This window comes from Camelus bactrianus, chromosome 32 (genome assembly GCF_048773025.1).
Source record: "Camelus bactrianus isolate YW-2024 breed Bactrian camel chromosome 32, ASM4877302v1, whole genome shotgun sequence".
In the NCBI taxonomy this organism is placed as follows: Eukaryota; Metazoa; Chordata; class Mammalia; order Artiodactyla; family Camelidae; genus Camelus; species Camelus bactrianus.
Window position 1 is genome coordinate 5673603 of NC_133570.1, and position 25743 is coordinate 5699345.

The 25743-nt window shown below is 61.2% G+C and overlaps 2 protein-coding genes across 11 annotated transcripts in view; one reads left to right on the top strand and one right to left on the bottom strand.

Annotated features, from left to right (window-relative positions):
• The window catches only part of PITPNM2 (phosphatidylinositol transfer protein membrane associated 2), a 131090-nt gene extending 108420 nt beyond the window's left edge, over positions 1 to 22670 (top strand). For 4 of the 9 annotated variants that reach the window (XM_074356151.1, XM_074356153.1, XM_074356154.1 and 1 more), the window contains exons 5-26: positions 848 to 1075; positions 3297 to 3605; positions 4469 to 4564; positions 6272 to 6376; positions 6550 to 6620; positions 9444 to 9691; positions 10081 to 10270; positions 10428 to 10547; positions 11127 to 11401; positions 11946 to 12124; positions 13554 to 13724; positions 14276 to 14425; positions 15439 to 15603; positions 16108 to 16260; positions 17104 to 17252; positions 17620 to 17736; positions 18181 to 18297; positions 18407 to 18555; positions 18649 to 18798; positions 19211 to 19394; positions 19480 to 19608; positions 19700 to 22670. In XM_074356151.1, coding sequence (XP_074212252.1) covers positions 848 to 1075; positions 3297 to 3605; positions 4469 to 4564; positions 6272 to 6376; positions 6550 to 6620; positions 9444 to 9691; positions 10081 to 10270; positions 10428 to 10547; positions 11127 to 11401; positions 11946 to 12124; positions 13554 to 13724; positions 14276 to 14425; positions 15439 to 15603; positions 16108 to 16260; positions 17104 to 17252; positions 17620 to 17736; positions 18181 to 18297; positions 18407 to 18555; positions 18649 to 18798; positions 19211 to 19394; positions 19480 to 19608; positions 19700 to 20017 — 3773 coding nt within the window. In that variant the 3' untranslated portion in view covers positions 20018 to 22670. Of the gene's footprint in view, positions 1 to 847; positions 1076 to 3296; positions 3606 to 4468; positions 4565 to 6271; positions 6377 to 6549; positions 6621 to 6881; positions 7052 to 9443; positions 9692 to 10080; positions 10271 to 10427; positions 10548 to 11126; positions 11402 to 11945; positions 12125 to 13553; positions 13725 to 14275; positions 14426 to 15438; positions 15604 to 16107; positions 16261 to 17103; positions 17253 to 17619; positions 17737 to 18180; positions 18298 to 18406; positions 18556 to 18648; positions 18799 to 19210; positions 19395 to 19479; positions 19609 to 19699 lie in introns of those variants that run through there. The other 5 variants (XR_012503604.1, XM_074356157.1, XM_074356156.1 and 2 more) reach the window with 5 other exon arrangements.
• Positions 22671 to 23258: 588 nt separating this feature from the next.
• On the bottom strand, positions 23259 to 25154 carry ARL6IP4 (ARF like GTPase 6 interacting protein 4). Of its 2 annotated transcripts, none has more exons than XM_045506464.2 (5): positions 24884 to 25154; positions 24161 to 24445; positions 23962 to 24079; positions 23604 to 23673; positions 23259 to 23524 (listed from the first exon to the last, which is right to left on the bottom strand). In XM_045506464.2, exons 1-5 carry the CDS (start codon positions 25152 to 25154, stop codon positions 23468 to 23470), a joined length of 801 nt encoding a protein of 266 aa, XP_045362420.1. In that variant the 3' UTR covers positions 23259 to 23467. The 2 variants fall into 2 exon arrangements, with proteins under 2 accessions (XP_045362420.1, XP_045362419.1); XM_045506463.2 differs by having other exon boundaries at positions 24161 to 24466.
• Between the last annotated feature and the right edge of the window lie 589 nt (positions 25155 to 25743).

Genomic DNA, 25743 nt, shown 5'->3' on the forward strand with positions numbered 1-25743 from the left:
TGCAGCCCTGTCTGACACACACGTACCTCCGGAGCCAGCCCAACATCGTGGTTTGACTTGAGGGGGGAGGCATGTGACAAGAGGTGGTCCTTCCCGGAGTCACGGTCACACCCCCTACCCAGGTCCCACCAGGCCCCAGTCCTGTTTCCCTGGGCACCCAGCCCCATGGCATCTGCTGCCCGCTCAGCCTGTCCTGGACCAGCTCAGGCCCCACTCCTCCCACTGGGCCCTTCAGACGTCATTTCTGGCCTCCTTCCTGCTGGTCTGTGTGGCGGGGGGGGCTTCCTAGCAGGCCAGCCCACCTTAAAACCCGCCTATAGCGCTGCTTCCCCTCAGGGTGCCGTCCAGGCACAAGGGGATGTCAGATGTGTCCAGCCGCATTCCCATCACCTCTCCCTGTGCAGACACCCTGGTGGCTCCCCGAGCTCCCCCACCTCCTGGTCACGTGTCACATTCTGGGACGTTCTCAGCCCGCACGGTTCTGCAGTAGCTGAAACACCACCTTTTCTGGGAGGCTTTTCCCGGCCTTTTCTACTCGCCCACACCCCACCCCACACCTTGGGTGGAAGTTCATCGCTCCCATGCTTCTCCAGCTCATCACCTTATTTACTTGCTTCGGCAACATGGGGTTTGCTGAAATGATCTGAAAAGGCAACAAGGAGAGACGCAGGCCCTGCAGTCAGGGGGCTTGTGGTCAGAGTGGACCAGAGCAGCATCCTCACCCCGACGCCTGGCCCTGTGGCACGCCGAGGATTTGGGGGTAGCAGGGACATGGGGAGGAGACTGGACGGGGATGGGCGGGGTACAGACTGGGGCAGAAGTGGTCACTCACAGGGTCTCCCTGTAGACTTCATCGACATCGTCAAGGACCCCGTGCCCCCCAACGAGTATAAGACGGAAGAGGACCCCAAGCTGTTCCACTCGACCAAGACCCAGCGGGGGCCCCTGTCCGAGAACTGGATCGAGGAGTACAAGCAGCACGTCTTCCCCATCATGTGCGCCTACAAGCTTTGCAAGGTGGAGTTCCGCTACTGGGGCATGCAGTCCAAGATCGAGAGGTTCATCCATGACACGGGTGAGTGCCGGCCTCCGCGTCTGTACCCCTGCCTACCGCCTCCTCCCTCAGCGTCTGCCCGAGAGTCCGTGCTTCTGCCTTACTCTGGGGAGGTGACCCCAAAGCCCATTTGCAGCTTCGCAGCTGGCTTGCCTGGACCATGTAAACACATGCCAAGCACCTGCAGACAGGCAGTGTGTGTCTTGCCCCAGACACTCCGGGCTGGTTGGTATCTGTAGCACGGAATGCCCACCCCCACAGAGGAGCCTCCCCAGGGACAGCCTCCCTGCTGCTCATGGCGCCTCTTGGCACCCAAAGGCCAGACCCCAAGCCCTGCCCCCAGTGCTGCCTCTGTGTGGAGCTGGAAGTCCCAGGGGGAGTGTCTTGGACATCCTTGTGTCCTCACACCCCCGCTGGCCTGACCTGGAGCAGGTGCCCAAGGAACAGGGGGACCAACAGATGACCTGGAGTCCTGACACAGCTCATGCTGGCCGGGCCCCTCCCTCCCCTGGGCCCTTAGCTCCCTCCCTGTCCCCCAGGTCACGGCAGAGGTCAGTGCCCAGGGCCCGGCTCATGATTCAGGAGCAGCCCCCCGGCAGACACCTGTTGACTCCAAGAGCAGGGGTGACTGTGTACCGTGAACAGAGCCACACCCCTGATGATGTACTTCACAGGCGTCCTATCGATGGCCTCCCAGGAGGGTGGCCACTGTCACCCCCATTTGCAGAGGAGGAAGCAGACGCCCAGCGCTGGGCCTGAACCCGTCTCCCATCCCAGACGCCCTGGTCCTGATGTAACATTCTCACACCAGCAGGCGGGGCATCTCATCAGATGGTTTGTCCAGCGTGGGTGCTGGCTGACCCCGAGAGTGGCCTTCCTGAGGCCCAGCGGGGGCATTGGGGGGCACCCTCCCCGGAGCAGGGGTGAGAGGGAGTTTCTCCCACGCAGGCCTTTAGGAATGAAAGGATTTAGAAAGGACGGCTGGGGATGCGGAGGGGCCTGCGCGGAGCTGAGAGTGGGAATCAGAAGGCAAGCCCAGAGGAAGGGTCCCCAGAGACCAGCCTGGGAACGGGAGGGACTCGGCCACCGGGGGAGCTGCTCGGCTTTCTCGAGGAAAGCAGAGGAGCCCGTGCCGGATGTCCCGGGTTTGCTCCCCGGAGAAACTCAAATGCACGTTCTGGAATGTTCAGAGCAGCAGGTTTTTAAGAGTAAAATGGACAAACAATGAAAGTGAGCCAAAGGCCCATTGGCAGGAAAAGGGATAAATAAAATGTGGTATTTCAAACAAACAAACACCATACAGCAACACACCAGAAACTCACCCAAAAAAGCAAGTGGCAGAAAAATACATGCAGCTCGACCACATACGTGTAAATGCCAATGACATGTAGAAAAACACACCTGTGTGCTGAAGCCAGAGGGAAAAGCAAATGATAAATGCAGGATGCGGGACAGACCCTTCCGGGACGGGAGGAAGGTGCAACCAGGAGGGCGACCGAGGGCTCCGTGTTACTGGCCACGTCTGCTCCCTCCCTGGGTGGTGTGGCGGGGGGTGCTTTATTTCTTCTTAATGTTTTTTAAGCAGCTTATTGAGGACTAATTTTGCACCTGTTGTCAGAGAACAGTTCCGTGAGTTTTAGTCTATTTGCAGAGCAGTGCTCACAGTTCTAGAATGTTCCGTCATCCCAGAGTCTGTCCCAGTCACCGCCACTCCCATCCCCACCCAAGGCACCCTCATCGGCTTCCTGGCGCTGTAGTTCTTCTGTTCTGTTTGAGATCCTCAAAGTATCTTGTTTTCGTTCTTATTTTACATGCATGATCCCTTCCTACGTATCTTGCTTTTGTATCTTATTTTATATGGGTATAGATTCTATTAAAAAAAGAGAGAGAGAGAATGAAAGGGGGTCGGGGGAAGAAAGGTCCGACCTGCTGTGAACTTGAACTTGATTTTCCCATGGGCAATTCGACAAGAAAAGCGTACTAGACACTTGAGAGGTCCTCTTCCAGCTCCCCCAGAATTCAGGCCTCTCAACCCCACTTGTAGAAGCTCTGTGAGGCATCTGTGAGCCAGACCCCTCACTGACATATGGGGAAACTGAGGCACGGGAGGGGCAGTGATTTGCTCGAGGCCACACGGTGGGTGTGGGTCACAGCCTGACCTGCAGCACGGGACGCCTCCCAGCCTAGGGGTCTCTGGGGGGCTCTAACACGGGCCTCTTTGCCTCCCCCCCGGCCCCTCCAGGCCTCCGGAAGGTGATGGTGAGAGCCCACCGGCAGGCCTGGTGCTGGCAGGACGAGTGGTATGGGCTGAACATGGACAACATCCGGGAACTAGAGAAGGAGGCACAGCTCATGCTGTCCCGCAAGATGGCCCAGTTCAAAGAGGACGACAAGGAGGCCGTGGAGATGGCCAAGGATGAGGCCGCCCAGGACCAGGCCCCCAGGGAGCCCCCTCAGCCCAGCAGCAGCACCGGGGAGCCCCTGGCGGGCAGGAGCCTGAAGAAGCAGTGGTCAACGTCCTCCAAGTCGTCGCGGTCGTCCAAGCGGGGAGGTGAGTGCTCTCTCCACGCGTGTCCTGCCCGACTGGTCCACCCCCATGACAGCCCCACCCAAGGCAGCCCACAGCCCAGCCAGGGAATTCTAACTCTGACGGTGGACTCTGGCTTTTGGGCACAGGGGCCACACCAGTGAGAGGCTCCCTGTAGCCTCCACGTCAGAGTGAAGTCCAGGGCATCCCCCAACCCTGGCAGGTTCCCCCGGATCCGCCCACACAGCCTGGGTCAGACAGATGGGTGGCCCATGTGGGAGCCCCGGTCCCAGCCTTTCCGGGGACCCAGCACACCCAGGATGGCCTTCTGCCCCTGAGTGGGGGAGCCAGGCTTCACATACTCAGAAAGGCCTTTCTCTGGAACTTACATGAAAGTGCCATGGCGACTGGAGAAAATCAGGGTATCCTGTATCAAAAGCCACGAGTCCCTGCTGCAAATGCAGCTTTTCCCACACCAGCCGTACTGTCCTGTGCTGAAGGGACCCCATGAATTGATACCTTTCATCCCATTTCCGGCCGCTGACCGGCAGCCCAGGTCTGTCGGTCCCGCTGTGGCAGAGTTTAAGGGACTCGCTCCCAGGCAGGCCAGGTCAAGGGCACCGGCGTGGACCAGACCTGTGTGACTGCACATCCTGGCCTCACCCCTGACACCCTCCCACCTCCACGTTCTCCCCGGGACAGGCGGGTGGGGGCTGGGAGGCACCGTCTTCCACCGAGATGAGCCAGGGCCGCCCCGCCCTCACTTCTCCACTTCATCCCCTTCTGAGCCCTCCCGGCTCTGCTCTGGCTTCATCACACCTGCCTGCCTCTGCTCACTCAGCCCGGTGCAGCTGGCTGGTCGGTCAGCCTGGGGTTTTGCCTTCCAGCCAGTCCTTCCCGCCACAGCATCTCGGAGTGGAGGATGCAGAGCATCGCCCGGGACTCGGACGAGAGCTCGGACGACGAGTTCTTTGACGCCCACGGTAGGCGAGCTCCCTGCGGTGCACTGGGGCCTTCCCAAGAGAGGGAGGGGAGGGGTCTGAAAGAGCTGGGGTGCGGGATGTGGGTCAAGGTGGGAATTGCCTGTGGAAGGTTCTGGGTGAACAGCAGGGTGTCAGGGGCGGGGGCAGAGGATGAGATGAAGTCACCAGGAGTCTGGGGTCTCAAGCTCACCTCAACCAGCTATCAGGATGTGCACCAGGTCTGGCTGGTGGGGACTGTTCTCTGGAACCCGCCCCCCCCAGATGGATTTACAATCAGCTGGGGACATTTTTCCATATGTGAATGTAACTCCCTAAGAAGCTTAATAAAAGCATAACTTCTAATTTTGTTTTTTAGTAATTACCGGCTTTTTCGTGATTAAATTAACACACATCTAAGGTAGACATTTTTAAAAATACAAACAAGCAGAAAATACATGCAGTGCCCATTTCCCCACTACTCCCGAAATAAGTACAGCGAACTTACAGCCTGATGAATCACTCACCTGTGCTGGGAAGATGCAGGCACCACACATCCTCGCTTTGTACTTTGGTCATTCCTCTTTAGGAATTAAGAGGGGTAGGCAGGCAGGTGCAGGAAGATGGGTTTGCATTTTGCAAGGCAGCATACAGGCTCAGAGAGGGACAGGGACTTGCTCACAGGCACACAGCAGAACAGAGGCAGGTTTGGCCCTGGGGCGGGGATCTGGAACAGGTTCCTGAGCTGGCCTCTGCAATGGGGACCTTCTCAGGGGTAGGGAGTGTGTTTTAGCCATTGCACACTCCTGCCCACCTCCAGCCAGGCCAAGAGGCTGAGCGCCTCCAGGGTCTGTGTCCCTGATGTGAAGAAAACGCAATCTAACGTGGAAACTTTAGGAAAAGCTGGAAAAAGAAGAGATAGCAGAGCAGGTGATGCCAGTGCAGTGTCCTGGGGAGACTGTCCCAGTGACCGACGGAAGAGGGACCAGCACATGCCAGGGTCCAGGCAGGTGCCTCCAGCCAGCAGTCACAGGCGGAAGTTCTCAGAAGAGCAAGAACAAGAGTCCTGGATAGAATTGTTCACAGCAGTGCTTCTCACTAAGCTGTACTTTTGTGGACATTGCAAACAGTGCGGAACATCAGTGGAGAAACAAAATGTGGTCCATCTGTACAAGAAAATGTGATTCAGGCATAAAAAGAAGTGAAGCACTGACACATGGATGAACCTCGCAAACACCAGACACAGAAGACCACACATCACTGGATCCCGCGTATAGGAATGTCCAGAAGAGGCAAAGCCATAGAGACGAAAAGTCAATCAGTGGTGGCCAGGGGCTGGGAGAGGGGACATGGGGAGTGACTGGTAATGGGGACAGGGTTTCCATGTGAAGAGATGGAGATGTTCTGGAACTAGATAGAGCTGATGGTGGTACAGCATTGTGAATGTACTAAATGCTACTTTAAAAATGGTTAAAATGGTGAATTTTATGTTAAGTGAATGTTAACCACAATTTTTAAAAAAAACATCAGGCAGAAGCCCCTGGGTGTGTGGCCATGTGCCCGTCCTGGGAAGGAAGGGAGAGAGCGGGACTGAGCAAGGAGGGGTGCCCGGGCCCCTCAGAGTGGCCACTCTTAGGCACCCACCTTTGGAAGCCAGGGCTCCCAGAGCCACCCCCTGCAACAGCCCCTGCCTTTGAGCGGGGTACTGAAGTCCCTCTCTCTCCTCTCCAGAGGACCTGTCCGATTCCGAGGAAATGTTCCCCAAAGACATCACCAAGTGGAACTCCAACGACCTCATGGACAAAATTGAAAGCCCTGAGCCAGAGGACACGCAGGGTAAGCGGCTGGGGGCTGCAGGGCCCAGGGATTGTGGCCTCGAGGGGCCAAGCCCCTCTTCCCTGACTCAGCTCCTGGGCATTGCTGGGCACCCAGGAGGGGTGGAGAACCCTCTGTCCGGTGGGCCTGGGGCTGCCCCTCTGCTCACAGCACCCACCCCTTCTGTGTTGCAGATGGCCTGTACCGTCAGAGCAGCCGTGAGTTCAGGGTGGCCTCCAGTGTGGAGCAGCTGAACATCATGGAGGTGGGTGCCCAGGTGGCAGGGGGCCGGGCTGTGCAGGGAGGGCTCAGAGAGCAAAGGACCGGTCCCGCGGGGGCTGTGGAGGTAGAACTTGGCACCAGCAGCCTCATGTCCACACTGGCCTGGGCACTGTTGGAGAGAGGCCCTGGGCCCAGCCCCTCTGACATCCCTGAGAACCAGTAGGAACTGCAGACAGCTCCCCCGAGGAAGGCCTGGACCCAGCTCCACCTGTGGAAAGTAAAATGAGACACTTGTAAATTCCAGATCAAAAATAAGATCTTCACCCTGTGCTCAGGCTGTCTGAAGTTCCTGAAGAAAAAAAGATGGAAGGGGAGGAAGCAAAAGCCATCTAGGCAGAAGTGATGTGCCCGCAGTCGCCGCCCCGCAGGGGCTGGGCAGAGCTCTCAGTGTCCAATAAAGCTGTGTTGGTAGAGCGCCTGTGTCCGCTTTGGGGGTTCTTTGCCTGGAGCTCACGCCCCTTCTCCTCCTCCACCTGTGGGCAGTCAGAGCTGTTTGCACTGGGGGCAGGAGCCAGAGCGGATCGGGGGCGCCACACGCTGCGCTCACCACTCTGCTCTGGCCTCCATCTGCCCAAGGTGGACACAGCACCTCTGGGAACTCAGGATCCCTGAGGAGTTTGGGCCGGAAAAGAGGAGCATACACACTGCCCTCGTCCTCTTGGGGTTTCTTTGAGGTCTGAGGTCGATGTGGGCTTGTCTAGAAGGGTAACTGGGATGAGGGAAGTTGATTTCCAATTGTTAATTAATGGTGATAAAGCAAACGGAGCCCCCTCCCCACCTTCTGCGCACACAGCTCTGACGGCCCCCCTTCCTGGGAGGGGCAGAAGGGGCCCTGGGCTCTGGATCTGCCTCGAGATGAGCATTTGGACCCAGCACCGGTTCTGGGGCACTGCCATCCACAGTCAGATCCTTTTGCTTGCAAAAGCCCCCAAACCGGAGCCTCCTCTCCCAGGCTTTCAGAGGGAGCAAGGCTGGCTTTACAGAGTCACTGCTGAGGACCCTCGGGCTCTCCAGAGTGGCTCCCACGCCCCACCATGTTCCCCCGCCTCCTGTGTGTTCTGTTCCCACTGGGGTTCAAGTCTCCGGCAGGGTGTCCCCCTGTGGAAAGCAGTTTGAATTGGAGGAAAACTCCTCTGGGTTCCTGAGCAGTCTCCAGGCTCCAGTGCTGGGTCCCAGCAGACAAGCACAGGCAGATTCAGCCCCCCGCCGCCCAGCCCTGCCCATCCCAGGTGACTTGGGGCCACGTCTGGGTGACAGGGAGGCTACCATAGGACATTGCTTCCACGAGCCCCTGGCCTGGCTGTGTTGATCTGTCCTGGGTACCATTTGGTGGTTCCATCCTGGCCTGTGTTCTGGGCAGCTGGTGGCCCACCCTGCCTTGGGGCCGTGAGTTCATTCCTGCCCAGGCCAGCCAGAAGTGGGAAGCCCTCATGTGGAGATGGGAGTCTGCCCCAGGCTCTGCTGGGCGTGCGTCCCTGCCCAGGCTCTGTGGCCCATGACTGGCTGATGATCAGCCCCCTTTTGTCTTGAAGCAGCCCAGCCTTACCTCCACCTGAGACCCAGTGCCACCCACCAGCCTTCCTCCCGCCCAAAGCCCTCTGCTGCTCAGTGCCTCCCATCCCTGCTCAACCCATTCCTGAAGTCCTCGCCGGCCCCTGGGTTCAGTGCCCGCACTGCCCGCCCTTCTCTTGGGCTCTGCATTGACACCTAGGTCCTGCTGTTGCCCCACCTCGTGCCATCCGATGGCCCAGCTCTGGGCCAATGGCCCCCCATGAGCCCTCCAGATGGCTTCAGCCCCTTGTTCTGGCTCCCGAGTTCCTTAGGGACATGCCCCTCTCTTCAGCTCCCTTCCCCACCCCCGTGCCCCCTGACATACTATGGGCACAGCTAGTGCACACCAGTGGCTCCTCTTGGGCCCCAGCCTCCCCCAGTCACACACCAGAAGCTGGAGACAGGAGAGGCTCCCGGGGATGGGGCCACAGACTGGGATGGCAGGAGAGCACTGAGCAGGTGACAGTAGCTCTGGGTTCCAGTCCTGCTTGGCACTGACATGCTGTGTGACATTAGACAAGTCCCTTGGCCTCTCTGGGCCACCACCACCTCACCTGTAAGTAGAATGGTTCCATCCCCCATGTGGTCTCACTTGGACCTCACAAGCAGGCCTGACCAGCAGGAGGTGGGGTCATTATCCCCCGACAAACGAGGGGGTTCAGATGGATACATCTGCGTTGCCCTCCTTGCTCTAAGATGCTGGGGCTCTGCCACTGCTGGGACATCTCTGCTCTTGTGGATCTTGGTCCGGGGTGTCCGGGAGTGACAGGGCCCCGGGGCCACAGGCCGGGGGCAGGAGGGGAGGGCCTTTGTAGAGGGAGGGAGAGCTCAGAGCTGCTGGTGGAGTGGCCAGGCTGAGTCCCTGACCCCAGCCCCTCTTAAGTGAGCCTGTGACTCAGGCTGAGACAGACCCACAGAGGGCAGGCAGGCCCCAAAGGCCCGCACGGGGCTGAGCCTCTGCCTCCTCCCCTAGGCCAGAAGCCCTAGAAGCCCCTGCCTGGGTACCCTGATGGGAAGTGGAGCCTGGGCTTTGGAAAGAATAGAGCCTCCCTGTCCTCTGCCCTGGTCAGGCTGGCAGAGAGGAGGAGGAGGACCAGCTTGGCCTCCCCAGGAAGGGGGTTGAGGCGGCCGACACCAGGCCCCGGTGCTGAGGAAGTGAGATCGGGGTTCTTAGAGGGAGCGGCTGGGAGGCGGCCGATGCCTGGACAAGGAGCTGAGTTCCCTGGGAGTTGACGCCCACCCCCCGCCCACGCAGGACGAGGTCAGTCCGCCGCTGGCCGCGCCGCCCTCCAAGATCCACGTGCTGCTGCTGGTGCTGCACGGAGGCACCATCCTGGACACGGGCGCCGGGGACCCCAGCTCCAAGCAGGGCGACGCCAACACCATCGCCACCGTGTTCGACACCGTCATGCGCGTGCACTACCCCAGCGCCCTGGGCCACCTCGCCATCCGCCTGGTGCCCTGCCCGCCCATCTGCGCCGATGCCTTCGCCCTTGTCTCCAAGTGAGTGTGCAGGCCCACTGCCACCTGAGGGTCAGGAGACTCCCCCGGTACTGGGACCAGGGTTCTGACATCCAAACCTGCCCTCTAGCCTGTTCTGCTGGGAGGCGGCAAAACCTGTGCAAATGGCTGAGCTCAGAGTCCAGGAGCACCCGGGGCCCAAAGCTGAGCCTCAGCTTCTGTGTCTGTGATATGGGGATACTGACCTGCCTCACTCCCCAGCCCTGTTCCCCGCACCTGGCCCAGAAGGGGCCCCATGAGGTTTGCCGAGTCAGGGCTGAGGCTCCCAGGATGTCAGGCAGCTCCTACTCTGATGCTTGGGTCAGGGGAGGAGGGCCCACTGGGCTGAGCTGAGGCTACCTGCTCTCTCCTGACTGGCCCCTCTCCCTCAGCCTCAGCCCCTACAGCCATGACGAAGGCTGTCTGTCGAGCAGCCAGGACCACATCCCCTTGGCTGCCCTGCCCCTGCTGGCAACCTCCTCACCCCAGTACCAGGAGGCAGTTGCCATGGTGATTCAGCGGGCTAACCTTGCCTATGGGGATTTCATCAAGTCCCAGGAGGGCATGACCTTCAATGGGCAGGTGAGTCGTGTGGTGGGGGAAGGGAAGACAGAAACTCTGCAGGGTGAGCTGGCCTGGTCCTCCAGCCTAAGGCAGGGGGTGACAGCTGTCCCAGGCCAGCGCCTCTTGCCCCAGCAAGCGAGGCAGGTGCTCAGGCCCTGGACCTCTCCCCGTCCAGGTCTGCCTGATCGGGGACTGCGTCGGGGGCATCCTGGCATTCGATGCCTTATGCTGCAGCAATCAGCCAGTGTCTGAGAGTCAGAGCAGCAGCCGCCGGGGCAGCGTTGCCAGCGTGCAGGTACCAGCTTCCCCCGGCCCCCAGAGCAGGGGACCTCCAGGATGGGGACCGTGTCACACTCTGGCTCCAAACATCCCTGAGGCCTGCCGTAAAAGGGAAGGGCAGAGGTGGCCGGTGCAGGTGCCCAGAGGCAGGGGGTGGATGCGTGGGACAGGCGAACAGCTGTGGTACAGCTGAGCCTAGGAGCATGTGCGGCTTCAGCAGGTGATAGTGCAGGGTCTGCACCTCGGGGAGTGGAGTCTGGTCCTAGGGGGTGTGGCAGGTGGATCCTCTGAGCTTCCCGGCAGGAGAGAGGACCCACAGCCCCTCTGCTGCAGAGTAGCAAACAGCCTGGCAGGCCTGGCAAGGCAGCAGGATCGGGGGAGGGCACCAAGGTCCAGGTGGCCAGCCAGGCCAGGAGTGAGGACTTGGCCAGTGGGCTGGGGGGACCGGGGCCCACGGAGGGACAGAGCTTTCCCCTTTCCGGCTTGGGTGAGAGGCTGGCTGGACAGTGGCCAATGGCCTGGAGTTGGGAGGGAGGATGCCACCCTCAGGACACTGAAGGCCACCGGGCAGTGAGCCTGCATGGGTCCGTTCCAGGACACTGACCTGCTGTCCCCGGGCACGATGGGCAATGCGGCACATGGTGGCGGTGGCGGCGGCGGCGGCGGCGGCGGCAGCGGCGGCGGCGGCGGCGGCGGCAGCGGCGGCGGCGGCGGCAACCTGGAGAGCAGCCGGCACCTGAGCCGCAGCAACATCGACATCCCCCGAAGCAATGGCACTGAGGACCCCAAAAGGCAGCTACCCCGCAAGAGGAGTGACTCATCCACCTATGAGCTGGACACCATCCAGCAGCACCAGGCCTTCCTGTCCAGGTGGGTGGGGCTCGGGGGCCCAGGGGTCAGACCACGAGACCCACTGCCAGGTGAGGACAGGCGGACAGCTCAGAAGTGAGGACATGAGCCAGGTCATGCCAATGGCCAACGTGAGGGTCCTGGAGGCCCCCCAGCCTGGTTCTGGGATGTCCAGACTGGGCCCACGGCTCTTCAGCCAGGAGAAGGTGGCTTGTTGGGTGTGATCATGGTCTTGTACACACCTAGGGCCATCTTGAGTCAGAGGGGACAGGTTGGCCGGGGCTGAGTGGGCAGGGAGGGGTGGCAGAATCAGGGAGCAGAACTGACCAGGGGCAGTGTGATCCTGGTCAGGGCCTCCTGAAGGCAGTGGGGTCCCTAGAGAGGCTGGGACCTGCTATCACCAGAGGTGTCCCAGCAGGCACTGAGCAGCTGTACCCAGAGGACAGCACAGGGGTCAAGCCTCATTTGGGCCTGATAATCCCTGAGGGGCCTCTTCCAGGAGGCTGAGGGCAGGTCAGCCCTGAGAAGGGCCATGGTGTGACCTCATGCACCCTCCCGTCTGCAGCCTCCATGCCAGCGTGCTGAGGAACGAGCCCAGCTCCCGCCGCTCGAGCAGCTCCACCATGCTGGATGGTGCAGGGGCCGTGGGCAAGTTCGACTTTGAGATCGCTGACCTCTTCCTCTTCGGGTGCCCACTGGGGCTGGTCCTGGCCTTGAGGAAGACTGTCATCCCCTCCCTGGATGGTGAGAGCCCTGTAGGGGAGGGGCAGGGCAGGGGGCACATGCACTGGGCAGAGAGTCTCAGTGGACCCTTGTCATGAGGGCACAGCCACATCCCAGTCCCCTTCCTGCGTCAGCCTCCTTTCTGAGCACCCCCACCAAGGGCTCATTGCTCTGCTTTGCTCCTGCTTCAGTAGCTCAGTCTCTGGCCCCATCCCCGACAGCTGTTTTATTTAATCTCCAAGGCACCCCTAGGAGCTGAGGTCCAGAGAGGGATGGGGCTGGTCCAGGATCAGATGGGGACCGACCCAGTCTTGCAGGCCCAGGTCTTCCCGTAAGGAAGAGATGCGAAGCCAGGTATCCCCAAAGTCTCCTCAGTGCAGTAGGCTCCCAACCCCAGAGGAGCCACAGCCACGCTGTTCCAGGGACCCTCCTCATGGCTACACACACAGGAAGGTGCAATGTGTGGGCTAAACAGCCGCCAGAGCAGTGGCTCCTGCCTGGGGATCAGCCGGTGCAGCCCAGGGAGCCCTGCCATCCTCACAGGAGCTGTACAGGGATCCCCGTGGGAGACCGAGGCTCAGAAAGGTGTAGACATTTGCCCAAGAGCAGGTAAGCAGTGGCTTACACGTGAGAGCAGACTTAAGGACAGTGATGTTTGGGCAATGTCGTCTGTAATCATGAAAAACCAGGACCAACTTAAACATCCGTCTGTGCGGATGGGGACTAGTTAAATCAATTCTGGTACAGCCGGTCAATGGAATATCCCGAGGCAATGAAAAAGAATGGGGCAGAACTAAGCTCATGGCTATGAAAGACTCCCCGGATTTTTTGTTAAATAAAAATTCTAAAAAAGCAATTTAAAAAAAAAGCAAATTTCAAAAAGTGTAGGTTATATTCCCATTTGTGGGTATTTTAAAAAGTGAGGTGGGGTGGTAGTTGTAGCCCAGTGGTAGAGCGCATGCTTAGCAGGCACGAGGTCCTGGGTTCAATCCCCAGTACCTCCATATAAAAATGTTTTTTTCTTAAGTGAGATATGCTACTGACATTCACGTGCTCTTCCCTTCAGCTATAAAGTGTTTGGAAGAGCAGCCCCATCCCACAGCCTAGAGACGTTTTCAGCCCTAGCTGCCTGGGCTGCGCATGCAGGCCACGCCCCTAAAAGCAGCCCCTGGGGCTCCAGCCTCCAGGCTCTGAGATGGAAGGGAGCCTTCTGCTATGTCAGTTGTCATATATATTTCTTTACTTAAAAAATCCTTTTCTACCACTGTCATTATAACTTTTTCAGTTAAGACAAATTTGGCTAGTAAAGGGATAGTGGCCCCAACAGAAACATGCTTCTGGGTCTGTCCGCAACCCCGACCCCATCCCACCCTACCCGGCCTGCTCTAGGCCCCGGCTCCTTAGGGCTGAGCTAGCTCCAGACTCTGACTCCCACCCCCCTCTGCCCCAGTTTTCCAGCTGCGGCCTGCCTGCCAGCAAGTCTACAATCTCTTCCACCCGGCGGACCCCTCAGCCTCGCGCCTGGAGCCACTGCTGGAGAGGGGGTTCCACGCTCTGCCGCCTTTCAGCATCCCCCGCTACCAGCGCTACCCGCTGGGGGACGGCTGCTCCACGCTGCTGGGTGAGAGCCCCGCGGCCCAGGCCCTGGGGGAGGGTAGGAGTTGGCCCTGCTCCTTGGGTGTCCCAGGCCGGAGGTGGCCCTGTCCTGCGGGGAGAGGCGGCCTGCACCCAACACCTTAGAAGCCAGACACCTGCGTCAGCACCCCCAAACCCTGCGGGGTGGGAGTGAGACAGCCTTACAGGCCGGGGCCTCCCCCCCGAGCTCCAGGGACCACGCTCCCCTCCCACTGCCCAGCCAGGGCAGGGCTGAGGGGCCCTGGCTGAGTCCTGGGCATTGTCCCGCCCTGTGAAGGGGCCCCTCACAGCAGGCGGCTGGCCCAGAGCCTCCAGCTCACCTGGCCTGGAGTTGGGGCCCTAGATCAGGGGCAGGGAGTGTGTGTGAGGGCTTCCTGTGGTCCATTCTCATCCCTCCCCAGGGACGGCCCGTCCCGCCTGCCCCCTACGTGTCCCAGTCCTGTCACGTCCTGTCCTTGAGAGGCCCTGCGTGTCTGTGTTGGAGCGTCCACACGAGTGTCTGTTCTTGTCCTCTGTTCTCTCCCCGTCTGCCTCTAGTCGAGACCGTGCAGAGAAACCCTGAGCTGGTCCTGGAGGGCGGCCCCCTGGCCCCGCTCCCTCACGGGGACGGCTTCCTGGAAACCAGTATCCCCGTTCCCGCGCTCACCTGGCAAGACGGGCCCCGCCCGAGCCCGGGCTGTGCTGAGTGTGTGTAACCCCCCTGCTCGTGGTGGTGTCTGCTTCGCTGGCTGACCGCTGGTCCTCAGGGACCCTCCATGCCCTCCTTGGCCACCTGGAGTCTGTGGGGCTGTGGTGCCGAGGAAAGGAGACCAGGAAGGATGGGTCCTGGGGAGTGGACTTGGCGCCTCCTCTCTGGACCCTGTAGAGGAGGCCCAGGAGCCCAGAGACGGGAACAGCTGTCCTCTGGTCACCCAGTGCAGGTGTCAGTGTGAGGGCTCTGACCCCATTTGTGAGGCTGACAGGAGCGGCCAGGAGTTGAGGTGAGGCCTCGAGCCTGCAGGACTCACCTGTCCCCAGGAGAAGCCTTCGGTCCCAGTGAGGGGTTGGATTCTCAGGGCCCCACGCCCTGACTCCCTGAGGCGGTCCAGGCACCTCCTGCATCCTGTCTAGGTGTGGGTCCTCTAGCTGAGCCCCTTTCTTCTGCCCGGCCCTCAGCCCGCGCCCGGGTGAGCCTGGCTGGAACCCTCAGCACCTGCCTTTGTCCCCACACACTCATTCAGGGCTGGCTCGATGTGGCCCATGTGTGAGGCTCATCCCTGGGAATCCGCCCCAGGCCCCTGCTATCAGGCGGGGCTGGGCTGGGCCTCAAAGGCCAAGAAGGCTAGACTAGACTGGGAGACTGGAAGGGTGGCCATGGGGGACGTGAGCCTGGCCGCCTTGCCTCCCTGCCCACTGTGTCTGTATCAGTCCGTCTGTCCAGCCCTGCCCCAGCCCTCCCTTCTCTCCTGCCTCAGCTCTGGGCCCTGCCCTCTCGGCCCTGCGCAGGCAGGCCCGGGCACACTTGGGCCTGTCTGCCAGCTGTGCTCAGATGCCACCGCTCTTCTGGCAGTTAGAGATGTCGGCCTTGCCTGGCACAGCCACCGCTCCGGCCCGCCCCAGCCCAGATTCACACTGGACCCCCTCCCACTGCTTGGGGGGGCTGGGGGCCAGGCTGGGCGAGGCCTCCTCACCCCTGGTCTCTGGTCCCTGTCCACCTGCAGCGGATGCACTCCAGACCCACAACACCGTCTTCCAAGAGCACGCGGCCCCCTCCTCGCCCGGCACAGCTCCCACCACCCGAGGTTTCCGCAGAGCCAGCGAGATCAGCATCGCCAGCCAGGTGTCAGGCATGGCTGAGAGCTACACGGCGTCCAGCATCGCCCAGAGTGAGTGTGGCAGCGCCCGGGCCTGCCCTCCCGGCACTTCCCTCTGTCACAGCAGGGGTGGGGCGTCCTGCCCTATCACAGCTGGCTCAGCCAGGGCCGCTGTGCCCCACAGAGGACAGTTGGCAATGTCTGGAGACGGCTGGGATGGGCACCACTGGCATCTGGTGGGTAGAGCCCAGGGTGCTTACAGTACCCAGGACAGCCCCACAGAGGAGTGATGCAGCCCCAAAGTGTCCATAGAGGACTCTGGAAGGAAGGAGTGTTCACAGGGGTGGTCCGGTGGGGCCGAGTCCAGGTGGGAGCGATAGACCTGGGAGGAGGGGGTCCTAGCCCCAGTGGGGCAGGGGCTCCTTGAGGGAGAAGGTGGTGGGGCTATTTCTGGAGAAGCTGAGAGGAGCCAGGGAGGTGAGGTCTCCCTGTGCCCGGCCCCTCCTGCTGCCCCAGAGGGCGGAGGTCCCCCTCCCCCAGCCTGGCTGAGCCCTTCCTGGTGTTCTTGCTTCTCAGAGGCCCCGGGGCTGCTCAGTCACACCCCCAGCGTCAGGCGACTGTCCCTGCTTGCCCTTCCCCCGCCAACCCCTGCCACCCCAGGGCCCTGCCCACAGGCCAGCCCCAGCCTGGAGAGGGCCCCCCGCCTCCCCAACTTGGACATCAGAGAAGGTACTGGGCGTCGCAGGCCCTCCATGCACATACGTCCTTTTCCTCTAACTGGGGTCACTCTGCGTTTCCAAGCATGTCTCGCCACCAGGCCCTGCCCACTGACCCCGCTGAGGCCTAACCAGGGTGCTGGAGGCTTGGGCTGGGAGCATCCAGGCATCCAGGGAGGAGGCAGGAGCAGCTGGGGTTGGCCAGGGGAGGGGGGAGCTGGGCTGAGGCCGGGTGAGGACCAAGGCTTGCCTGTTACATGGGCTGCAGGCAGAGAGCAAAGGAGCCCTGACCCGTAATCAGGTGCCATTTACTGAGCACCTCCTGTGCAGCCACCAGGGAGGCCCCCTCTGCAAATCTCACCTGGAGCTGGGCTGGATTCACATGTGGGATAGTCTGACCCAAGGCCCTCACTTCACACTCTGCCTGCTGGGTGCTAAGGACAGCAGGCCTTGCCTAGGGGTCCAAGAATGATGACTCCACCTCTGTGACGCCTTTCACAGCCTTGGAGCCTGGGGGCAGACTGGAGGAGCCTGGAGAGGGCAGTGATGGGGCCCTGGGCAGGGAGTCTACAGGACCTGGGACAGCGAGTCCTGCCTCCAAACCCGGCTTGTCCCCGCCCCCTCTAACTCCACATCCTCACTGCGGAGCCACAGCCCCCATCCCCGCCACCCAGGATGCTCTCGGGCCACTTGCCGCTGTCCTGGAACCTCTGTCCTTCAGCCTGGGAGGGGGACTTGCTTTGGCTGTAACCCTGTTCTTTGCTCAGAGTTGGGTCTTGTCTTTGGGCGGAGCCAGGCCCGAGGGGCCAGGTGACCCTCTGGGGCCCCACCCAGTCACAGCCCCTCCTCCTGGCAGTTGCTGCAAAGTGGTGGGGCCAGAAGCGGATCGACTATGCCCTGTACTGCCCTGATGCCCTGACGGCCTTCCCCACTGTGGCCCTGCCCCACCTCTTCCACGCCAGCTACTGGGAGTCAACGGATGTGGTCTCCTTCCTGCTGAGACAGGTACCCCGGGTCCCACTGCCAGGCACACCCACACCTCTCAGGAGTTCCCTAGTGACACCTCTGCTGACGCAGCCCCATTTCATAACTGAGGAGGGCAGAGAAGGACCCCAACCTCTGGCCCTAGTACATCCCAGAGCAAGCAGGATGGAGGAAGCCTGGGGGATGGTGAGTGGGGTGAATGGAGGTGCACATTCACAGACATGTGAATTCTAGGGGGCAGAGGGCAGACTAGCGGGTTGAACAGTGTCCCCCCTAGACTGTTACAGGGTTAGTTTGGCCCCGAGGGCCTCTGGTCTCTCCCCCTAGAACAGGAACAGGAAGCCCCAGGCCTGAGTCTGCCCCATGACCTCCCTCGGTCCCCTCCCAGGTCATGAGACACGACAACTCCAGCATCTTGGAGCTGGACGGCAAGGAGGTCTCAGTGTTCACCCCCTCGAAGCCGAGAGAGAAGTGGCAGCGCAAGAGGACCCACGTGAAGCTGCGGGTGAGGGGTCCTCTGGGGACCCGGGCCCCAGGGCTGTTGCCCTATTGAATCCTCATAAGAATACTCCCATCTTGAGGGGGCGGGGGTAGCTCAGGTGGGAGAGCGCATGCTTAGCATGCATGAGTTCGAGCCCCAGTACCTCCACTGAAAAACCAAATCCATAAATAAACCTAACAACCTCCCCTCTGCAAAAAAAAAAGGACCCCATCTTAGAGACAAGAAAACTGGGTCACAAAGAAGTGTGCCGTCTTACTTAATCCTCAGTCTGAGGTTGGACCCCTTACAGACGGGGACCTGCACCGAGGCCGTGTAGCTCAGTGGCCGAGCTAGGCTTTGCACCCATGCTCACCTCCCAGGCCTGTGGGAAGTTTGAGCTGAGCCCAGGAGACCCCAGCTTCCCCTCCATCCCCCACCCTGACCCAGCCTTGCTCCTCCTCCCCCCAGAATGTGACAGCAAACCACCGGATCAATGACGCGATCGCCAATGAGGACGGCCCGCAGACTGTGACGGGCCGGTTCATGTACGGGCCCCTGGACATGGTCACCCTGACTGGGGAGAAGGTAAAGACGCAGGGGGCCCACGGGAACCCCCCGCCTCGGCTTCCTCTGGCTGGGGAGCGGAGAGGCCCGGGGCGCAGCCTGCCTGTGACCAGCCTGCCCGGGCCCCCAGGTGGACGTGCACATCATGACGCAGCCGCCCTCGGGGGAGTGGCTGTACCTGGACACGCTGGTGACCAGCAGCAGTGGCCGTGTCTCCTACACCATCCCCGAGACGCACCGCCTGGGCGTGGGCGTCTACCCCGTCAAGATGGTGGTCAGGTATGAGCTCCAAGCAGCGAGCAGGCCGGGCCGGCCTCGTCCTGGGTGGGAGCAGCGGGCTCTGGGGGGTTCTGACCAGCTGCCCCCTCCCAGGGGAGACCACACGTTTGCCGACAGCTACATCACAGTGCTGCCCAAGGGCACGGAGTTCGTGGTCTTCAGCATTGATGGCTCCTTTGCTGCCAGCGTGTCCATCATGGGCAGTGACCCCAAAGTGCGGGCTGGGGCCGTGGACGTGGTGCGGTGAGTGGCCCAGAGCGGCCTTGGGGTGGGCAGGAAGCTCCTGGAGGCCAGGATGGGGAGGGCCTCGGGGGACTTGCAGTAGGGACCCTGAGGCTGGGAGGAGCCGGCACCACCACTTCCTAGCTGTGTGACCTTTTGCTGTTGATGCGTCAAGTTCCCTCACCTGGGAAGTGGGGCTGCTTCTAACGAGACCAGTTACACGTGCTGCCTGGGTGGGGGTTGGATGACGTGGGCCGTGAGCACCACGCGAGGGCTGCCGCCAGCCTTGTTGCTGCTCTTACTGCTGGAGCCTGATCCAAGGTGCACCCCTTGGTGGCCCAAGTGGGTCTGCCTGGTTGGGCAAGGAGATGGGGCGGCCCAGGAGGGAGGACAGTGTGGCTGGGGGCCACCCAGGCTTGCCCCTCGCCCCCAGGCACTGGCAGGACCTGGGCTACCTCATCATCTACGTGACGGGCCGGCCTGACATGCAGAAGCAGCGGGTGGTGGCGTGGCTGGCCCAGCACAACTTCCCCCATGGCGTGGTGTCCTTCTGTGATGGCCTGGTGCACGACCCACTGCGGCACAAGGCCAACTTCCTGAAGCTGCTCATCTCCGAGGTGAGTCCCGGGTGGGAGGGGTGGGGTGGAGGCGGGCGGAGAGGCCGAGCCCATGAGCCCGAGCCCATGCCTGTCTCGCCCACAGCTGCACTTGCGCGTGCACGCGGCCTACGGGTCCACCAAGGACGTGGCGGTCTACAGCTCCATCAGCCTGTCCCCCATGCAGATCTACATTGTGGGCCGGCCCACCAAGAAGCTGCAGCAGCAGTGCCAGGTGAGTGGGCACAGGGCGGTCGGCCGCCCCGGGTGGGCAGCCCCGGGACACCCCCTGTGACGGCCGTCCTCCCCGTTGCCCTCCCCTGCAGTTCATCACGGACGGCTATGCGGCCCACCTGGCCCAGCTCAAGTACAACCACCGGGCCCGGCCGGCCCGCAACGCGGCCACCCGCATGGCACTGCGCAAGGGCAGCTTTGGCCTGCCGGGCCAGAGCGACTTCCTGCGCTCCCGGAACCACCTGCTCCGCACCATCTCGGCCCAGCCCAGCGGGCCCGGCCACCGGCACGAGCGGACGCAGAGCCAGGCAGACAGCGAGCAGCGGGGACAGCGCAGCATGAGTGTGGCGGCTGGCTGCTGGGGCCGCACCATGGCCAGCCGGCCTGAGCCAGCCGCGGGCCCCAAGTAGGGCACCGTGAGTGAGGCGCTGTGGTCCCCATGGTGCTAGGCCAGGGCGGCCCGCCCCGCCAGGATGCCTGGGCTGGGCGTGTACAGTCGGCTGGGGCCAAGCTCGTCCCATGGTCCAGCGGTGGGCACAGGCCGGGTCACACACAGTCCTCCCAGCCATGCCTCATGTCCTGGGGTCTGCAGCGTTCCAGCTTGTCGTGGAAGCTGGCAGGACGACCAGCCCCGGGATGACGGAGGGACCAGGAACCCCTAGTGTGGACTGGCCTGGAAGGCCCTCCTAGACACTTGCCCTGCGTTGACCTCCCAGCATCCTGACACCAGGCCCGGGCATGTCCCGTCCACTAGCTCGCCCTGATCCCCAGGTCCCCTCCCACTTGGTAGCAGCTCTGACGGGGGGACAGCCTGCTTCTTGTTAACTCAAGTTACTCAACTGTTCGACCTCACTGGTTTTGCACTGATTTTTGAGAGGGGAGACCCATTACCATCTCCTATGGCTACAAACTCGTTGGCATGCATGAAACTTCAGCATTTGCTGATCCAAGACCTGCTGCCACACAGAAGGCTCCAGGGCGCCGAATCCTTGTACAGTAGGAAAGAAAGGCCATATTGTAATTTCTGCTGCTCCGCCTGGCCCGCCAGCCCATGGGAGCCCCAGACCCTGGACCCCTTTCACCTGCCCCAGCTGGAGCACAGTCCGGCCGCCGGCCTGGTATCAGCTCGGCCCTCGGCACAACCCAGACTTTGAGGCCGGTGAAGATCAGCGGTGGCTCCTGAGAAGCCTGGCCTCGGGCCGTGGGGCCTGGACAGACCTGGAGGTCTTTTCCGCTCCTTGCTCCTTGCCCACCATCAGCCGGCTCCACGCCTGGGCCCACCCTCCCGCGTTTCTACACCTTTCTACTTCTCCGACCTGATTTCTATGAGGTTTTTTTAAATGAGCAATCCTTGGCTGCTTCCTTTTCTTAACTCTTTCAGTACCAAACGCAGCCCCTCCACATGAAAACACCCAGCACTGTGACGGAGTCCAGCCTGGTTTTGGGTCCCAGGGCCCTGTCCCTGCCCATGCAGCGGGCACGGGCTCTCTGCCTCACCTGACCCGTTAATTCCACTGAATTTCTACTCTGGGGTGAGTGGGGCACACACTTAGGGTTTTTTGTTTTTTTTTTTTAATGCCAATTCCGTTTTGATGCCGAATCTAAGAAGCCACACAACTCGCTTAGTTAGCTTAAGGGCAGGCAGCCGTGACTTCATTTCCTACCTGGTAAGGACCATGCTGTCCCACTCGCTGGGTCTGAGCATCAGCCCTCCCTCCCCAGAACCGAAAGCCGTCTCAGCTGTGGCCCTGGGGGGCCCTCTGCTGCTCCCCCACCTTCTCCGAGGTGGGGGACCCTGCCAGGCCCCTGACAGCTGTCCGGTGACCAGGCTCCTTCTGTGAGAAGCTGCTGCCAACCTGGATATGGCCCCAGGGCCTCGTGGGCTGGACAGGGAGGTGCACAGACGGATGCTAACATCTTCCCGTATGTAGATATGTACAGCCAAAGGGTCGTGTAAATGTTCTGCGAAAGTGGGTCTGTACAGAGCGAAAGCTATTTATTTTGTGCAGAGAAAAATGTCTGGAGAGATGGGACCTTCAGGGTTTATTCATATTTAAGATGTAGCTTTTTGTTGTTGTTTCAGGCGTTATGTATAAAGCGACGATTATTTTATGGACCAAATTTTAATGTAACTGTTGCAGTGGAAGTGCAATATCTAACCCCCTGCCCCCAGCAGGAATCGCTCGGCCCGACAATCACAGCCCCGGCGAGGGCCCCGCGGCCAGTGCCTCCTGTCGGTCCCACCTCACCCCATCTCGCCTACCGTCCCGGTGACCAGCCGTCCAGAGGAGCACCTGGAAGAGTCCCGGCCCGCCTGCAATAAAGGCCGGGAGGCCGTGTAGGCAGCGGGCTTGGCCTCTCCCAGCGGGCAGCTCCGCCACGGCTCCGAGCTCCCCGCCTGCCTGCCCAGCCGCCAGCCATGCCAAGGACAACAGCAATAGTCCCCGGGCCTCTCCGGCGGCCCTCAGCCATAGACGTGAGGTGGGCACCCACCCTCCCTGTTGGCGCCTCTCTTCTGTATCCAGGTCTGCTTCCTGCCTCCCCGAAGATTCCTTTTGGCACATTATCCTCTTAAGGAAGCACCAGTTTTTCAGAAACTAAGAGAGAGAGGACAGAGTCCTTTAAAAATACCAAAAATGTTTACAGCATTGGGTGCTGAGCTGCAGGGCTCAGGCCCGACCAGTCGTAACCAAAGGGTGAGGCAGGCCTTGCTGACTGCCACCGCCCCCCAGCCTGTTAGAGTAGAAGCCTTAGTCCCCCCTCCCACCCCACAGCCCAGGACCGAGCCTCAGCCCGCCACCCGAGATCTGACCACCTGCCTTCTCTTTGATTTCTAAAGAGGGATTCAGCAGAGACCCCACGCCCCTTCCCAGCTCGGTCTGAGCTACCCGCCATGTCACACAGTCTTCACGTCTCGGCCCCTCCTGTCCGTCTGTCTGGGCCGTGTGTGCAGTGTCCTGACTCGCCCCTCCCACCCCTGCTGTCCCTGCTCCATCGGGCCTGAGTGTGCTCTGTATACAGTGTCCTTGTCTGTTACACCAATTAAAGAAGCAGGAAGGCTTTCTTCTGGGTCTCATTCCTGCGCTGGCAACCCGTGCACTGGGTGGGGGTGGGGGCTGGATGGGTGCCCAGCCTGGCCTGTGTGGGGAGAGGCTGTCCTCCCCAGCACACGATGCCAGCCACGCTCACCGTAATACCCATGTGCTCACGTGGGCCTCACCTATGCTGGGCCCCCTTGCTGCCCCTTCCCAGGGCGTGAACTGTTTGTCCTCATACCAACCCAGTGAGGTAGGTGGGTGCTTTGCAGAGGACACAGCTCGTAAGCTGGGCCCCAATTCCTCCCAGGCCACCAGGACTCTCCACTGTTGTCGTCTGCAGGATAAACACAGTGAGGGCAGCAGTCCAGCTCTGAGCCTGAGGAACTCCATGTTAAGAACCAAGTCTCTGGTCTGGGATTCAGCTAGGGGTGGGGAGTCGCCCAGCAGGCTGATCTACGGATGAGGATGGCAAACGTGGCTGGCAGCCAGTGCTCACTACCACCGGGGTACTCCCCAGCTTTCCCCCAAAGCTCCCAGAACTCGTTTTTTGCCCCGGAAGTCGAGCTACACACTTCCTTCCCCCTCAGCACAAAAAGTAACAGCACAGAGCAAGTCTCCAACCAGGGAACGTTTAATAGCTGGGAAGTTGCGCTATTTCAGGAGACAGGGAGGCTGACTAAGCCAGTGACCCCCACATCTGAGAGGAGGCTGGGCTGTGGGAGAAAGGCACATAGTGCCCATTGGGCTCCCTGCTGCTCACCCTGAGGCCAGCCTCCAGGCTGTGCCACCAATGCTGTCCGCAGGCTTTGGCCAGCGGGGCCCTCAGGGCAGCAGCCCTGCTCGCATCTGGAAGGCCAGACCATCTCCTCGGGTGGCTTGCTGGGGGAGAAAGCACACAGGGAGGGGATGCATCAGTAACAGAGCTGGGGGTGGGCACGGGCAAGGGGGCGACACCCACCTTGTTGATCTCTCTGTGTCGTTCCTTGGTTACAATTTCCTCTAACACCTCGCCATCTCCCTTAATGAGCCTAGAAGAGGAGGTGGGAAGCAGGCTGAGCCTTTAACTGACAGGCCAAAACAAAAGAACCAGAAGCACTGGCAGAGGGGTGCCAGGCTTCAGGCCCCCACCAGCCACTCCGACCCTTCCCACTCTCCCACTCTCGGGACAGGAATGAAGGCAGCTGCGTGGGCTCTGCCATCAGACCAGCCAACAGTGGCTCTTTGAAGACCCTCCTCAAGGCCCTTCCAGCCTGTGCCATCACTTGCTCTGGGCAATGGGGAGGAATGGGCAGAGAAGCCCACCACGTGCACCCCACCTGGTGCGTCCTGTCTCCGGGTCCACCACCTTGCGGATGACACTCTGCCGGGCATCCCACTCCTCCTTGGTCATGGGCTTCATGGCCTGGATGCGGGACTTCTGCTCATCGGTCAGGACTGGAAGGGGAGATGGCAGGGAAGTGGTGGTGGAGCCTCGGGAAGGGGATCCTCCCCTCTGCACACTGGGCAGCACAGTACCTGGGCCATCCTCTTCCTCCTCGGCTGATCTGTGCCACTGGTCCAGCGAAGGTCCCGGCAGAGCCTCAGCCTGCTGCACCTTGGCCTTCTCTTTGCTTTTCTTCTTCAGTTTCTTCTTCCTTTTCTTCTTCTTCTTCCTCTTCTTGTCCTTGTGCTTCCCCCGCTTCTTCCGGCCATCGCTGGAGGAAGAAGAGGAGGACGAGGAGGAAGAGGAGCTAGAAGAACTGGAAGAAGAGGAGGAGGAGCTGGATCGTGGTCTCCTCCGGGCCTTGTGCTTGCTTCTCTCTGTGATGCAGGGAGGTGAGGCTGGAAGGCCAGGAGGGGAAGAAGTAAATCTTCGTCCCCTTGCTCTGGCCTGTAGCAGGCTCAGGCTGACTACAGAGGGGTGAGACCGTCCCGGCAGGGCTTTCCCGGCTATGGAGAGGCACTTTCCGGCTCCGCAGTCACTGTCTGCCCAGGAGCAGGGCGGCCAGCCCCCACATCTCAGGCTCAGCTGCACCAAAATATGATTAAGTGCTCCCTTTGATCTGTACTCAATGGGTCAGCCCAGCCCCTAGATTCTGAGCGTCCTTCAATCCAGATATCCAGGATCTACACTCCGTGTCCGTCTAAATATTGCTCACTGCGACTTCCCCACAGCCAGACTGTAGAAGGCCGCCCAGCTGCCCGCAACTTCCTTTCCATTAAGTTCCCTCGCCCCTTCCCATTCCCTCTGGTCCTCACCCTCCGCCCCAGAGGAAGTGGTGCTGGCCTTGCGGCTCTGGGATCTAGAAACTGAGCAGCTCCTCGAGGCGTCCTTGCTGCTCTTCTTCCTTTTCTTTTCCGACCCTCGCCCCCGGGACCGGCTGCGACTCCTCGAGCGCTTCCGAGAGCCGACGTGAGCCATAGCGCCGCGAGCTGGAGACAGGAAGACGCGCTTAAACTCAGGATCCCGCCGACTGGATTCCAAGGGAGGCTCTACTGTGTGGCTGGTCCTCTGGGACCCGGTACCCATCACCACCCGGGGCAGGGATATGAAGGGGCCCGTGCAACAGCACAATCTTCACCCACCCCCCGATCCCAGTACCCCAGGTTCTTCGCGGACACCCAGACCCTCCGCTGCGGCCCCTTTAAAGGCCCGCCCCCGCCCGGACGCTCCACGCCTGCGCGCGCGGCCCAGGCGGCCCTAGGACGGGCCGAAATCCTCAGCTGCAAGGTGCGTTCACCATCCCTTCCCGCGCGCTCCTACCCTCCTCCCCCGCACCCTCTGCGGCCTAGCCGCTTTAAAGAAGGTCCCCGGGGCCGCTCCGTTCCCTCCTCAACCGCCCATCCGGCCGGACCGCCAGCCCCGCACCACGCCTTCGCGTGAGGAAGCGGCAGCTGGGTGATTTCCGGCCCGCGGCGGTGCTCCGGGAGGCCGTCCGGCTGCGAAGCGAGGAGCTGCTGCCTTTAGTTCTGCATCCCCAGGTTCCGTCTCTGGGGCAGCCCAAGAAACGGGGTGTGGCGCGCCCGCCTCCTGAGCGAGCTGGGGATCCAGGTTTCTGCCTCCAGGCCAGTACGAGGCCGTGCCTGTCCCCGCAGCTCCGGCCAAGAGACCTGCTCTC